Source organism: Sebastes umbrosus, chromosome 1 (assembly GCF_015220745.1).
Source record: "Sebastes umbrosus isolate fSebUmb1 chromosome 1, fSebUmb1.pri, whole genome shotgun sequence".
In the NCBI taxonomy this organism is placed as follows: domain Eukaryota; kingdom Metazoa; phylum Chordata; class Actinopteri; order Perciformes; family Sebastidae; genus Sebastes; species Sebastes umbrosus.
The window spans coordinates 35,467,130-35,482,467 of record NC_051269.1 but is presented as its reverse complement, the minus strand read 5'-3'; the positions used below and the strand labels follow the sequence as shown (position 1 = coordinate 35,482,467).

Genomic DNA, 15,338 nt, shown 5'->3' with positions numbered 1-15,338 from the left:
CTGTTTTACCAAGACACATCCTCTTTCGCCTGTGGCACTGAAATCAGACCTGGCACCAGCAGCCGTGGACTGACCTGAAGGTGCGAGTACAGTAACGGTGCAGTCACAAGCCGGTCTGTCAAATGACAGCCAGAGCTTAGCTGTCATCCTGCCAGTAGAACTCCCATCAACCCTGTACTGCACCACAGAGCAGAGAAAACCACAGTGAAAGGGGACAGCTCTTCAGCATCTACATGGATTTGCTGTCATGGCACTGATGGAGGGATGAGGAGAGAAGATAAGGGAAGATGAGATGGGGGGTGTGAAGATGGTTGTGGAAGAAGGCTGTAAGAGGCTAAAACAGTAGCAAGGCAGTTAAGCATAGCAATTGAGCATTTTGCGATAAAAGCAACACATTTGGCACAGATTTAGGTCTATGTGTTATGAAACGATATAGTTATGGGGCGCTGCAAATTTGGCCCCTGAGGGCCGTGGCAGCCATTTTTCAAAAAAGGCCTCCAAATAGGCGCTTAATATTCCTAATTGGAGTCTTTAAAAAAAGAGTCTTAATGATTTCCAAGGTGAGTTCAAGCTGATTAGATCAGATGTCAGAAGATCAGACATATTTTTTCCCCTGCTTTTTAACACTATTAACCTAAGAACAACCTGAAAACCAAATAAAAGGAGCATGGTGACTTCAGGGTCAAACTTCACCCCCTTGCCTTCATGACAGAATGACAACCAAAATGCAACCTGTTACAAGAAGTTATTTTATTGACAATATCTCTGCCAATTTTACTGCTAATAAAATGATAAATGCACCGATGGAAAGCTGAAGATCCTGCCATCCTATGGATGTATTTGTTGTGGCTGCCATGGCCCCCAAGGGCCAAATTTGCAGTGCCCCGATATCTATATCTTTTCATGACATATAAACCTATATCTGTGCCAAATGTGTTGCTTTTATCGCAAAATGCACATTTGTTATGAATATTTCAGCTTAACTGCCCCACTACAGGGGTTTGAGGGGAAAACCAAAGAACACAACGGTGGGAATCGAATATGTTTAGTCTGAGTGAAGAATCAGGCTACAAGTGGAACGACGGGGAACTTAAGATAGAACGTTTGAGTGACTGGAGAAGACAACATTTGGACAAGGAGATAGGGGTGTTGTCTGTGAACACTGAGCGTAGAGAAGGCTATCCATCCTCATTTGCTGGGCGATAGGGTGGAAGCAGAACAAGGCCTGTGCATGTTCAAACAAACACTTCATCCGAAAACCTGCAGCCCATTAACCACCACACAACTTTTCTTTTTTTTTCTCTTTTCCAAATGAGCCTCCTGCTTGCTTCCTCTTTCTGCTCATCTGCTGGACTCCTAGCGTTATGTTCCTCTCTCTGTTTTCCTCCCTTTCTCTCATTCACAGCATATGAGATTTTTTCTCAAAGCTATGCTTCATAGATTCTGCTTCTGTCTTTGGACCCTGCTTATTTGCATGTGTGTTCAATCGAGTATTGAATATCATCAACATGTTTAAAGATGCACTGTAATGTAAAAATTAAAGGTTGGAAAGGTTTGGCAAATACTAGGAGGAAGTCAAGAAAAATGAAATGGTATTTTTTTTATTAGGGCTACAGTAGGTACTCGTTACAATAGTGTTACTATAATGCATCAAGTTAGCGGTTTGCAGGTCGAGTGGTGCATTTTGGCTCTCATAACGGTTGGTTGGGTGGGGGTAATAAAAAAATGCTGTCCTCTGCATCCCTAGTAGGTACCCTTATGTGGTCATGAAGTCAAGTTAGTGTGGTAGTAGCGTTCCTCCATCATCCCCTCCGTCTCTTGCTGTGCCATATTCAGGTGATGGTTGCGGAGGCCCTAGACATCACCAGGGAGACCTACTTTGCCATCCTGATGGACCGCGCCTGTAACGGTCCTGTCATGGTAGGCAGCCCCCAGGGAGGCATGGACATCGAGGAGGTAGCCGCCAGCTCCCCAGAACTCATCTTTAAGGTATTACACCCACCACTACAATATTGAATGAGAAGAATGACAAAATGAAATGTATCATTAAATATATCTGCCTCAAAAACAATGCAGAAGGTGAAATTAATCAATCTTGTCCGGCACAATGGAACTCTTAAAGTCCACGTGAAATGGAAGTTAGAACGTCTTTAACTTCTGTAGTGTGACGTATCTCACCGGAATATTTGAGCGGTGTACAGTTACAAGAGGGATTTTAATCAAATCCTTCACATTCGATTCGATAGCGTTCACATTCGAACGCTAAAAAATGGGCGGGCTGTTTGGCGCGATAGAGAGCCTAAGTCCCGCCCCTTCCGGTGGACCCCACGGGACCATCATATGTGTGATTCATGGCGCAAAATGAAATTGGATCAAAAAACAGGGTCCACCGAAAGGGGCGTGACTTAGGCTCTCTATAGGGAGCTACAGAGGACTGTTGGCTACACAAACACACACACACACACACACACACCTCCCTCACCTGTTGTTAGGTCAGGAGGAGGACGAGGGAAAGATGAAAGGGAAACTTTGCCGATATTCAACTAGCCCTGTGGGACTGCAGCGCGGGCAGCGGGAGCCCCCCGCTCATCATTCGGCGGTCTTTAGCCGTTCAGTTCATCTGCATGTGTTGCCTCTGCCGTGACACAGAGTCGGTTGGAAATCGGCAAAGTTTCCCTTGAGTGAATTAAACCTCATCCACATTGTTTTGGAAATGAAAACAACATTTTTGCCCACTGATATCCAAACACACATCTCTTCCTGTCGATCTCTGTATCGCTCTGTCGGTTAGTATGATCCACAAACGGTGAAGTGCGGTTTTATATGACCGGTGTGGCTAGCTAGTCGCCCAAAGTCTCATTTGAGTGGAAGAATTTTTTTATGTAAAAATACTCTGATTCTGTTTTTTGACATATATTTGGCATATAACAAGAGATAAATGAATACTTAACACAGGAAAAAAACTGGTCAAATGTATTTTTCATTTCACAGGGACGTCAAAAAGAGTGCAAACCCCTCGCCATCTTTGCTCAAAGATCTTACTCTTTAATCAACAAAAGTTTTATGTGGGTTGTAGTCATGCCAGGGCTGCGTTGCCCAGCGGGTCTTACAGATGGAAGCTGAGCTCAGTTTATATTTTCTGCTAATTTCTGCATGCAGCACACAGCTATTAATTAGATTCCCTTTACAGAACTAAATCCACTGTAGTCTCACTTGGCTACTTGGCAACAAGTCCTCCTCATTGTTAACAGATGTACGATTGAGGCATTACAGATTTTCTATTGTTGTACATCTTCCTTCAGCTATTATCTACAGATGTTAGAGCAGATTGTAAAGATGCGATTTATGTATTTCATTATTTCCAACAAAGATTTCAGATTGTATATGCACATACACAGCTGTGGTGTTGCTTATCTTAACACATGTGATATAGCCTTTCACACATCTCATTAAAATCTATATGGTCCATACCTCGTTTATACAGAATTGTTTTACAACAGCTGTACGTTTTTATAACTTTATTTTCTTCACCGCTTCATCCATTTGTATACCTATGGAAAAAGTTAAGCTTCTTTCTATCTGAAAGTTGAAGAAACGAGGGCGTGGTGATCATAAAACCATCATTTCAGCCCGAAGTCACCATTTTCTCTGTGTCTGACAGCTTGCACTACTTAATTATGATGAGTTTGATATTAATATCTGCTTTGTGTCAAATTATAACCCATGCGTTTGAGCCTCTTGTTCTCTTCTCACTCCTTTTCTCCACATGTTTCGCTCCCTTTTTTCTTTCCACTCTCACTGTGAATCTCATAGGAAGTCATAGATATATTTGAAGGAGTGCGAGACGACCAGGCACTTCGCATGGCAGCTAATTTGGGTTTCAAAGGACCTCTGCACAGACAGGTAACGGACACACCGAAGACACAATGCAAAGACGAGGCAGAAAAATCCACGATGCATCGCACACACACATGCACAGATAGATGTATCCTCATTGACAAACTTTGGCTATTATTAGTTTCCCGGAGGCAAGTCGTGAAGTGTCATCACACTCTGCTCACATGCCAGGTGGTCTATTGTCATATATCTGGCAGTGATGTGCTGTGCCAAGCTGAGGGAGCTGACATCACTAATGGTATCATTATATCATAGATGGAACATGCCTCACATTGATTTTGTGAGTGAATCATGCTGTAAGAGACTAAACTGGGCAGCCTATAATTTAGAGGACAGTGAAACACATTTTTTTTTTTCTTTAGGCCTCAAGTTTTACAAAATCTAGTTGTGGCAGCATTAGCTAAGGCTACATCCACACTAATACTGTCCAGATCTCCATCTAGACAAGCGTTTTAGGGCCATTTCAGAATGAATCTCCGTCTATACTACCATGCCTGAAAATGCATATCACATGACCATTCACGGGCGCTGGGCAAGCACGTGCCGTAAACTGGAAGCAGCGACAGAATTTAACTGCACAACAGCTGCTAGCGTAGACAACAAGGTCATCAACATGTGTAACTCGTTATCCATGTTGAAATGAACCACTGGTGGTCGAGGCAAATGTTGTTTGTTTTCTTACTAAGAAGGTTCACATGATGGGGCGTCACGAATCAGGGAAGGGTACTTCATGACTGATAAAACCCAATCAAGAAGCGAACATGGGTGTCTGCATTGTCGTTTCCAAAGGTTTCCGTTTCTGTCCGTGCACACTAAAAGTGTTTTTAAAACTAAAAGAGGGTCAGCAGCCTCTTAGGGGCTCAGAAACGCCGGTGTAGTGTGACATACACTAGGCATAAACGTAGCAAAAGTTATCCGTTTTAAAACAAAACTGTATTTGTGTGGATGCTGCCTAATAAAATGAGGCCAAGGAAGAGAGAAGCACAGAAACACTCCCAAGTTCACATTCACAATGAGTTTGTGTGCTTAGATATAGAGTTAATTTCAAAGCCATTTGTCTCTTGGCATCAGATCTCTAATTTGTTTTCTCTTCCACAGCCACCGTGGCGTGAGAAATCAGATTAGCTCAGAATCTTACCACATGGAATACGTTTAAATCAGCCAAGTGAATCTGCTTCTGAGAGGCAAACTGAGAGTCAAGGATGTTTGTATCTTTGTTTGAATCAAATTGTATGCAATCCTTTTTTTTTTGCAGGACACTGAATAGGAATTGATTTAAACCTTTTCCACTCCACCTCTGTTTTTCATAGACCCCTTTGTGTCTTTTTTAGGGAGGCACAGGGGGCCTTTAGGGGGAGATAGCAGGTCAGCAGTAGATGTCACATAGAAGTAGTGTACATCATCTGAAAGCTGGGAACCAGAAGATTAATTTGAGATGCAGCTCATCACTTTATGCCAAGTTGTTCTAGTCAGAAATCAGAAATGAATGAATGAATTAAATTAATTAATTAATTAATATACAATTTAAAAGTGTATAAGGGTGAAGAACATTATGATAGAAGTATATGATGGCCATTCCGATTCTATTATGTCTCATAAGTTGTTGGGTTTGATACCGTTTGTTACACAGATTTGTTGCTAAATTTAACCATTTTTTACGACTCAAGAATTGACAAAAATGATCTGTAATCCCTCCAAAATACCACATTGAGACACCAAGACCTTGAGGAACAGCATAGAAAAAGCCAAGCCATCACATTTTGGAGATTTCTGCAAGAATACAATTTTTTGGCGATTGGATGGCAATCATTTCTGTTCTGTAAACTGCTCAGAAACCCCCTTATAGTTAGTATACCTAGGAAAGCCATCCATCTTCTGAATGCTCTAGGTCTCTAGTTTGTGGCTGTAAAGTTTCATGAGGCTGTGATTATCCTAGAGGTCACCAGAGGTCAATTTATACATTGAGGTCAAGTTTAAAATAATTGTCTCAGTCCAATGAAATTGCTACTATGGGGACTAACATCATGAATAGCTTTACAGTGATACCCAATTTATGTAATTCCAAGACTGTTTAGGGACCCCAGTATGCAGAGCTATTCAAATACACCATTTTTAGAATAGGCGAAAATAACACATTTATACTGCATTCAAAAAACTGCATGTTTTTTGCCCAAAGCTGCATAAGATTATCATAAAGTGGGCATTTCTGTAAAGGGGAGACTTGTGGGAACCCATAGAACCCATTTTCATTCACATATCTGAATGTCGAAGGTCAAGGGACCCCTTTGAAAATGGTCATGCCAGTTTTTCCTTGCAAAAATTTAGTGTACGTTTGTAGCATTATTTAACGAGCTTTTCGACATGATAGCATAACATGATTGGTTCCAATGGATTCCTTAGGATGTATAGTTTCATGTGATATCTGGACCTTCAGCTTTAAAAGCCTGTTACAGCCTCTGAAAGAAAGTAAAGTCGGCCAAGGGCGCTGGCGCCCTCAAGTAGAAGGAAGATGGAAGAGGTTAAACAGGCAAGGAGAGGAATAGAAAGTGCTTGGTTACCTTTCTGCATTGTCAGTGTGCTTTTCTTTGGCTGCTGTGAATCAGCTGCCAGACGGTTTAATTCAGAGATAATTACATCTCTTCTTCTAAAATACCTTCACTGTCTCTTGAATGAGCTACGGGGTGACAGGGATCTTTTTGAAGATGCAAGTGTGTATGCCTATACTTGCTGTGTGAAAGAAAAATGTAAGTGAGATTGGAGGACTGTGTCTGGAACTGTGCATTCAGAAGTATTTCAATGCCAACGTCAGGCTGTCTTCATTACTAAAGAACTGTTAAAGCAATTAAAATGCTTTTAAAATGGAGATTTTTGACAGTTGATTTAAGTGTTGTGGCTTTTCTATGTTGCTATATTCACTGCCTATATTCATCTATTGCCTATAGACTGTTTGGTTATATCATCCTGTGAAAAGTGCATTATAATGTTATATATAGATATATATGTAACCATATAAGTATGTGCTGTAATCCATGTCCTATTTACCGGTTGTCACACCTTTTTGAAAAGCGGAACATTTCACCTCTCAGCTCAGATACATACATATTCATGCAAAACAAACTCAGACAGCGTGATGTCGAAGGTGATGTGCCATGTTTTATGTAGCCTGTGTGGGAGGCTGAGCGGCCTTGGCGGGGCCGGCTGCTCAGAGCCGAACCATGAGGTAATTACTGTCCTATGTGGCTTCTCGCAGGCAGCAGATCAGATTAAGAGGCTCTATGATCTGTTCCTGAAAGTCGACGCCACTCAAGTCGAAGTCAATCCACTCGGAGAGACTCCCCAAGGACAAGGTACCTCATAACGTGGAAATGCCTGTATTTGTGCGTGTGTGATATGTGTGTGTCTGTGCATGTGTGTTTTTTTTTCCTGTCATTAATTCTTTCCCCAAATCATGTAAAACAAACGCAATACTTAAACACTCGGAGCATTTTTGCAGGAACATTCAGCCACCTGTTAATCACTGACTGTGGGATGCGGGCACACTCTCTCCTCGGGTCTGAATACATTTATGAATGTGAAGTGTAATTGCAACATGTTGACGTCAGTTTCTTGTCAGCATGACTTTGTCTGGATCAAGATCCGAACGGCTTCGGGGAGCAGAGATTTCCATATTCATATTATGTTGCTGTTTGTTGATGAGTCCTAGTTGCTGATGATTAACTAAAGGCGTACAGTCTATCATCAACTAGTAATGAGGAACTCCAATGAGGGATTACAGCAGCAGCAACATCCTTCATTTACTCCACCGTCGTCTACGACTAACCACTCAGGGATATGCTGTGAATATCTAAAACAAAAAAACATCTGATAAGCTGAATGCTTCAATATATTTTTACTGTATACAAGCTTTATATCAGGCCTTGAAATTACTTAAAGGGACTATTTGTAACTTTCAGAAATGCTTGTTAACAGCGACACCTGTGGCCGTGAAGTCAACGAAAGCCAGCGTGGGGCTCGCGCTTGTGTTCGCTCTAAATAGACATGAACGAGCATTGCTCATAACAGTGAGGCGACACACGTCAGCTAAAACCACAATATCACTCTATATTTCAGCTGCTTGGCAGTAATGTTAGCTGACCAGACGAAGGTCTCTCCATGAATCACTGAGCAGGAAAAGCGGGTCGGTGCCGGGGCTGAGCAGGAAGAGAAACGTTACCGTCTCCGACCGGGTGCCGCTGATAACGTTTCTCGCTTTGGAGCCACTTCACAAGACACGGGAAACCTCTGTTGGTCTGGAGGAGCTGCAGCATTTATTTCTGCACAAACGTCCACTGTACATTCACTAGATATTCTCAGAGCTAAACTAACTCTTCTGCAGTGTGTAGTGAGCGCGCGTTCACGTCTAGAGGTGGAGCAAGACAGCGAGAACGTGCGCGCTGTCTGAGTGAAGGCGAGCAGGGAGAGGAGACGAGACAGCGGCCATACGCGAGCGCGCATACGCGAGCGCGCATACACGAAAGCGCATGTGTCCCGACCCGGTACATTTATACGCTTAAAAAGTTACAAACAGTCCCTTTAACTAATTTTAATTAACTATCAATTTAGCATTTATTTATAAATGATGGTTATTATAAAGTGTTGCCGATTCATCGCACTATTCACTGACCTTTTTGTGTCCTAAAGGAACCGTTTTCTCTCGAATCTTCTAGTTGTAAATCTACCTTAATCTGATATTTAACAACGAGCAGGAACCTGGAGTTCTTCTGTTAGGAGAGAGACATTTATTGTCGTTGAATAGATAATAAATTAAAAGCTTCGGAAATTATCCTCCTCAATTCACTGTCTTTATAGTAGCGCAGCCTATTACGTGTTCAGTCTATTGAATTCAACTTTAAGTAATTGGATGCCGGATAAATTTATTGTGCAGTCGAGCCATAAATAAAAAAAGAGTCTCTATCGTCAGTCAACTCTTAGTACTTCAAATAGAAATTGTCACAGTGAGGCTTAAGTATAAATCTAGCTCATCATTGTTATGCTTTAAAGGCTGTGTAAAACAGTGGTAGTAATGTAAGATTAATGGAGGTCTAATTAATGGCAGTTGGCCTTTCTTAACGAGCGACTGTCTCTCTGTTGCACTACATTAAAACCAATCTCAGAAATGCCCCTTTTCTCTTCACTTCAACTTAAACCGTCCCTCATGATTGTCCAAAGCTTATTAGATTTTGTCTTTTAAAAAGGTCTTTAATGTATTAAATGCAACTCTGAGTACATCATTAAAGCTTCAGAAGGCAGACTGTTTTTGGCATCATTGGGAAAAAATATATCATTGGCTGTTCATTCAACGGAGGCAGCTGTCAATCACTCATGAACTCTGATCAAACGGTCAAACTAGGCAGCGCTGATCAAATATGAATCAATATTCTGTTACTGTAATGTCTATTTCTCTCCTCAAATGTTTTCAGAAACATCTCGTAGTGTACTGTTTAGCTGTAAAATGAGAAAGTTTGCTCCGGCTGGTGGGCGGTGCTTGGTATTTCCTCAATTGATCTCAACATGGCTGCCGAGTCACAAACTTTCTCAGCTAAACAGTTCACTACAAGATGTTTCTGAAAACATTTGAGGCTTGAAATAGGCATTACAGTTACAGAATATAGATTCATATTTGATCAGCGCTGCCTAGTTTGACCGTTTGATCGGAGTTTGCGAGTGATTGACAGCTGCTCAGAGACGGCAGAATCCAGCTCGGCTCTGATTGGTTGTTTTCCTCTGGTCTGTGAAAGCTTGCAGATGCCATTAGGAGCACCGGAGGACACAGAGGCACATGATTCTTTTTCAGATTACCTGTCTCATGCACTACTGTCAGGATATAGTGACCGTTTTATAAAAATAACTTTTTTTAAATCGAATTTGCTCCAATCTGCCTACTCCAGCTTTATTGCCCTGCTTTTTAAAATCCAAGAACAGCTGAAGAGCTGATCCTAAACAGTGTGTTTCCTCTTTAGGAAAGGCTGTGCTTATGCAAAGGCTTCTTTTGTGTCCAATAAAAGTTTGCATAAAGATTTGGATCACTATTTAACATTCAGATTTAGCCACCTAGAATCTCCCCTTCCTCCGTGACGGGGCTGTGCTGGGACCTCGGCTGAAAGACAATCCACCATGATGACGTAGTGAACACGGGGCTATCCACCGAGTGGAGCAGTGATTGGTTTACTGCCTGAAATTAGCTGTTCTTATTATATTGTGATGTGTAGGCTATGAGGGAGTGTTCTTCCCACACAGAGAGCATACATTTAATGATAATTATCATACCATTATGACCACGTTATGACAATATTATGCTGAAGTTTTTTGTTAAGCACCGAGACAGATAGCGAGTCGGCTGAAGGAGACACGCCTCTAGTTACCCATTATACCGTCTGTTCTGTCCATGAACTCTTGCAAAGCATGCGTAGCTACTCATTGTCTCAAAGCCTGCCTTAGTCCAGTTTCTATTGTCTTTCCATAAGTGTTTCTCTCCCTTCCTGTCTTAAGTGTTCCCTGATAGATGAAAACACTTGAATTCCCAACGAATAACCGAGAAATGTGTAAATTTCAGTCCCTCGTTGTCACTTAACACAATAAATTGCGCAACATGACACGAGTGGAGGTCAGCAGGGAAACATCTCAAGTGCTCGTCATTCAGATGAGAGAGACATTATACATAGTCACGTAGCATATTCTGGCTGTTGTGACGCTGCTTTCGTTGAACTCGTACTGAACTTTATTTTTCACCCAAAGAAATGAGAGTGATTGTCTCGTCTGCGGCGCCGAACACAGATCGACTGTGATGTGTCCTATCGAGACGCATTACAACGCGCCGAAGATGCATCGCTTCTCTGATGTTATTTAGTCTCCTCAAAAAACGATTCTTGTTCAAAGTCTGCTTTATCAAAGATTGACAAGAGAAGTTTGTTGTTTGATGATTTCTTATGAATATTAATGAATAAAATGACTCCTTTTCAAATGTTCACTGAGAGGTATGAGTTTTCCTTCTCTAGCAGCAGGAAGACGCCGTGGCTGTGATTGAGGCAGGCTTTGTAGACAAGCTTCACATTAAAATCAACTCATTCTTTTGGTTCGATTTGTTCACACGTCACAAGGGAGCGCTGCTATTTTCCGACAGGCATTCGGCAGACGTGCATAGGAGAGGCAGATTTCTCAAGGGGTGGAAAATTTGTATTTTTTTTTGTCTCATTTGGTAATAGCTGAATTCATTTTGTAGATGGACTGCAATAATGGATGTGTCAAAACAAAAACAAAAGGAATTGTGTAGTGGGAGTGCAACTTTACCTGGAGGACACAGTGTGTCTGCTCCCCGGTCCCAGGAGAGAGTGTCTGCTGCATGTACCGCGTGTCTACGTACCTGTTCTGTTTGTGTTTCTCTTTGTGTGTATGTCACTCTCAAAGACAATTCCCATGTTTCCACATTTTCTTACCTTGTGGGTGATCTGGCTGTCTGTTTACCTGCAATGTGCTGTTCATTAGAATAGTTGATGCGGAAGGTTTTATAGACATAAATAGCAATAGACATAATATAATAGTTATTTTTTTTATATTTGATAGTTTACAGATTACTGAGGTCTGAAGCAGAAATTTAAAAACAGATCCCAGCTTGCTAACACTAGCTGGAATTTAATTTCTTTAACTAGGCCAATATAGTTAGACATTTTAGGAAATACGCTTATTTGCTTAGTTAGATAAAAAGATTGATACAACTCTCAATGAATGAATGAAGCACCCTTCTTTAAGGTGTAGGGTAGAAATTCAGCGACAAGCTTTGGGACGAACTTCCCTCTCTCTGACGGAGACAGAAACTATCATATTGTTTCGTAACCATGGTTTCGTATCAAGCGGCAACTGTTATACACAGCACTAATAATAATAATAATAAAGTAAGGTGACAGACTCATCCCATCCAATCCACACCAAATGTACTGCCAAGTATGTTTTCACATGCAACACATTTTGTGTTTCGGTGCATAAACAAGAAACATAAATATTTTAAATAAATTGCAATAAAAATACATATTTGGCAGGAATGGGCGAAGAGATTTTCTCAGAGATGTGCAAAGGTTCAGAGTATTATGAATAAAATGAATGTGCAATGTAGAGAGAAGCTAAAACTAAAAAATAAATCTTACTCCTATGCTTCTGTGGTGGCATTTCTTTTCTTTTTTAGTAAACATCTTTGTTCTTAACTCTGATGTTTATGAGCTGCTTGGTTTTTGCAACAGTCCCTGTGAATATACAACACTTGTCATGTCTACTGTTTTCTAAACTAGACATTTGATCCTAAATACAATCTAACCTTTAAGTTGTTAACGTCTGTATGGCATTATTGAACGTCTATCGCAGTTTGAGCAGTTTATGTTTATGTTTGCACGGAGCGTGTTCCATGACGAACGCAAAACGCCGTTGCAAGTGGCCAGTATGTCGGCATCCATGCAGCCTCGCTGTTGGAGTTTTTTTTTTCATAAATCCCCTTTAAGTGTTGCTGTGTATACAAAAAGCCCTTCGACTCATTTATTAGGTTCTTTGCCAGCTATTTTCTTCAGGTAGCTTCATGAGTGTGGTCTCTTTGAAATGCACGCTCTTTGAAGTGTAAAGGAACTGTCCATTTACTATAACAGTCTATCCCTTAGAGGCAGTGGCAAAAACACATGCCGTAGTGAGCCAACCTCTGAAATAATTAAGACCAGTATGCCGAGGGGACGCCCCTCAGTTCATTAATTCCAGGTTTTGGAAATGATAATTAGGCTGGCTTTAAGTTTGCTTTTTATGTCCTGCTTCTCTTCCCTCTTCCCTTTGCTTTCCATCTCCCGTCTTTCTCCCTCTTGTGCTTCCTCTGTTGCTGTCTTTATTCCTAACTCTCTTTGTCTTTGTCACCTCCTCATTCCTCCAGTGGTTTGCTTTGACGCTAAGATCAGCTTTGACGACAACGCGGAGTTCCGTCAGAAAGCCGTGTTCGCCATGGACGACATGACCGAGAGCGACCCCACCGAGACGGAGGCGGCCAAGTGGGACCTCAAATATATCGGGCTGGACGGAAACATCGCCTGCTTTGGTATGGAAACAAAACCCTTGTAACAAAACTCACTCCTGCACAGCAACCATTACATGAATAGTGAACCCCCTCCAGGCATCAGGCTTTTAATGCGTCTCCCAGGTCACATAACGGCTTCGGACACAGTTAAAACTTAGTCAAAAGTAAAGGCGGCCTGGGCTCTCCTCCAGTCCACATTACAGGCAGCTTTCTGAGGGCTCCAGAAGGAATGCTGCCGTAACCAATGCGTTCTAATTAGCTATAATCCGCCCAGAAAGTCTCCAGTGAGCCAGATTGTTAGCATTCTCATTAAAGGCCCCCTCTCTTGTCATAAATCAAAGCTTTTACAGCGTACAGCAGCACTAACAGGTGCTCTCGCGTCTTACCCCGTAGCCTCATAAACACATTAGATGTCTGTTAGCACTACACCCCCAACCCTCCCACCCCCCCCCACACACACACACTCTGCATCCCCAGCTCCCAGCCTCTCTTAAAGTAACAACAGCTTTTAAGGCCCTGCAGCTTCCTTGAGAGCTCTGTAAGCCACCAAAGTGACAGCTGTTAAAGCAAATTTCCCTTTTATTGAGACCTCGGTCGGGGAGCCTGCCAGGACACAAGTTCAGCTTGGCTAAACCAAATGAGGTAAGACATTTTTGTTGCACTTGGCACCTGCACAACTCAGCAGGGTAGCCGCGCTGGCAGTTGGCTAAATGATGACACGGGCCGCAAAAAAAAAAAGCGCAGCAGAACCTCTTTTAATCAACGCTCTTTTCTCTGAAGTCAGGCATCGAGTCATAATGTTGTTGTAATGCTGTTTGCTCTTCTTTGCTTGATAATTTACTGCTGGCTTACTTTGTGGGTGTTTGTACAGTACATGTCATCTTTGCTTCAGCAGTGGTAATGTTATTTCAATTAACTCGTGGCTGCTGGCGTCACACTTTGTTTCAATTTCTGGACTTCAGCCTGGACTTAAAGGACCATTGTGTAACAATTAGGGGGGATCTATTGGCAGAAATGGAATATAATATTCTCAACTATGTTTTCTTTAGTGTATAATTAGCTGAAAATAAGAATAATCATGTTTTCGTTACTTCAGAATGAGCCTTTTTTATCTACATGTGGAGCGGGTCCTCTCTCCACGAGGTCCACCATGTTGCACCATGTTTCTACAGTAGCACAGATAACGTTACTCGCTCCCGTCACCGCCGCTCTCTCGCTCTTGCTTCACCACTCACATCCCAGGTACACACACACTGGCTCTGCTACAAATGACCAACGCTACTCTAAACCAACTGGCTTTAGAGAGGGCCATTCATGTTTTCGCGTTGGCCACCGTAGCTCTCCTACACGCTTGGCAAACGGGAGAGGCTTCGGTTGTTTGCAATCTCCTCACCTCACCGCTAGATACCGCCAGATCCTACACACTGCACCTTCAATGGTTAGATTCTACTTCATTACACTTAATAATCTAAGGCTGTAAAAGTTAATGCAATGATAACTCGTTAACGCAAATTAGTTTTAATGCCACTAATTTCTTTAACGCATTAATATAACTTGTGATTTTTAGGTTGTAGCGGGCTCAGCTGCCAGAAGACACTGGCACCATATGAAACTATAAAACCTAAGGAATCCATTGGTACCAGTCATGTCATACTAGCTTATCACAAAGGAGGCCAAAAAATGCCCCAAACTTTTGCTACATTTGACGAGGAAAAACTTGCATGGCTAATTTCAAAGGGGTCCCTTGACCTCTGACCTCAAGATATGTGAATGAAAATGGGTTCTACCTGTTAGGGTTTCTTGTCATTATTTTGTATTGTTAATTGATTTCCAGTTATAAATATAAACATACTTGACAAATCCCCCTTTTAAGGTACATTTTGAACAGATAAAAAATGTGCGATTAATTTATGATTAATCATGGACAATCATGCAATTAATCATGATTCAATATTTGAATCGATTGATAGCCCTAATAAATACATTAGGCCATTATTAGGCTACCATTAACACTCAACATATAAAATGGGTACACCGGACACCATAAATCTCACTCTGAGAAGACACCTTCTATTTATCTAAATATATTCATGCTTTTTAGTCATCCTCTGTATTTTGGTATACATTTTTGCATATGAATTGAACTGACGCAGTTCATTCCTTACAGTGAATGGAGCCGGTTTGGCCATGGCCACATGTGACATCATTGACCTGCATGGAGGAAAGCCAGCTAACTTCCTGGACCTGGGGGGAGGAGTCCAAGAGAGGCAGGTGTACGAGGCCTTCAAGCTGCTGACCGCTGACCCTAAGGTAGGAGCAAACCGTTAAAAGAAGTGCTTTTTTTTACTCGCGAAGCTGGAGT

The 15,338-nt window shown here is 41.8% G+C and overlaps 1 protein-coding gene across 1 annotated transcript in view; it reads left to right on the top strand.

Moving 5' to 3' along the window:
* The window catches only part of suclg2 (succinate-CoA ligase GDP-forming subunit beta), a 136,633-nt gene that overhangs the window by 63,815 nt on the left and 57,480 nt on the right, over window positions 1-15,338 (top strand). Inside the window, exons 5-9 of the mRNA XM_037774093.1 lie at window positions 1,837-1,989; window positions 3,814-3,903; window positions 7,148-7,244; window positions 12,836-12,997; window positions 15,144-15,286. Of these exons, the coding sequence (XP_037630021.1) occupies window positions 1,837-1,989; window positions 3,814-3,903; window positions 7,148-7,244; window positions 12,836-12,997; window positions 15,144-15,286 (645 nt within the window). The remainder of the gene's footprint in view (window positions 1-1,836; window positions 1,990-3,813; window positions 3,904-7,147; window positions 7,245-12,835; window positions 12,998-15,143; window positions 15,287-15,338) is intronic.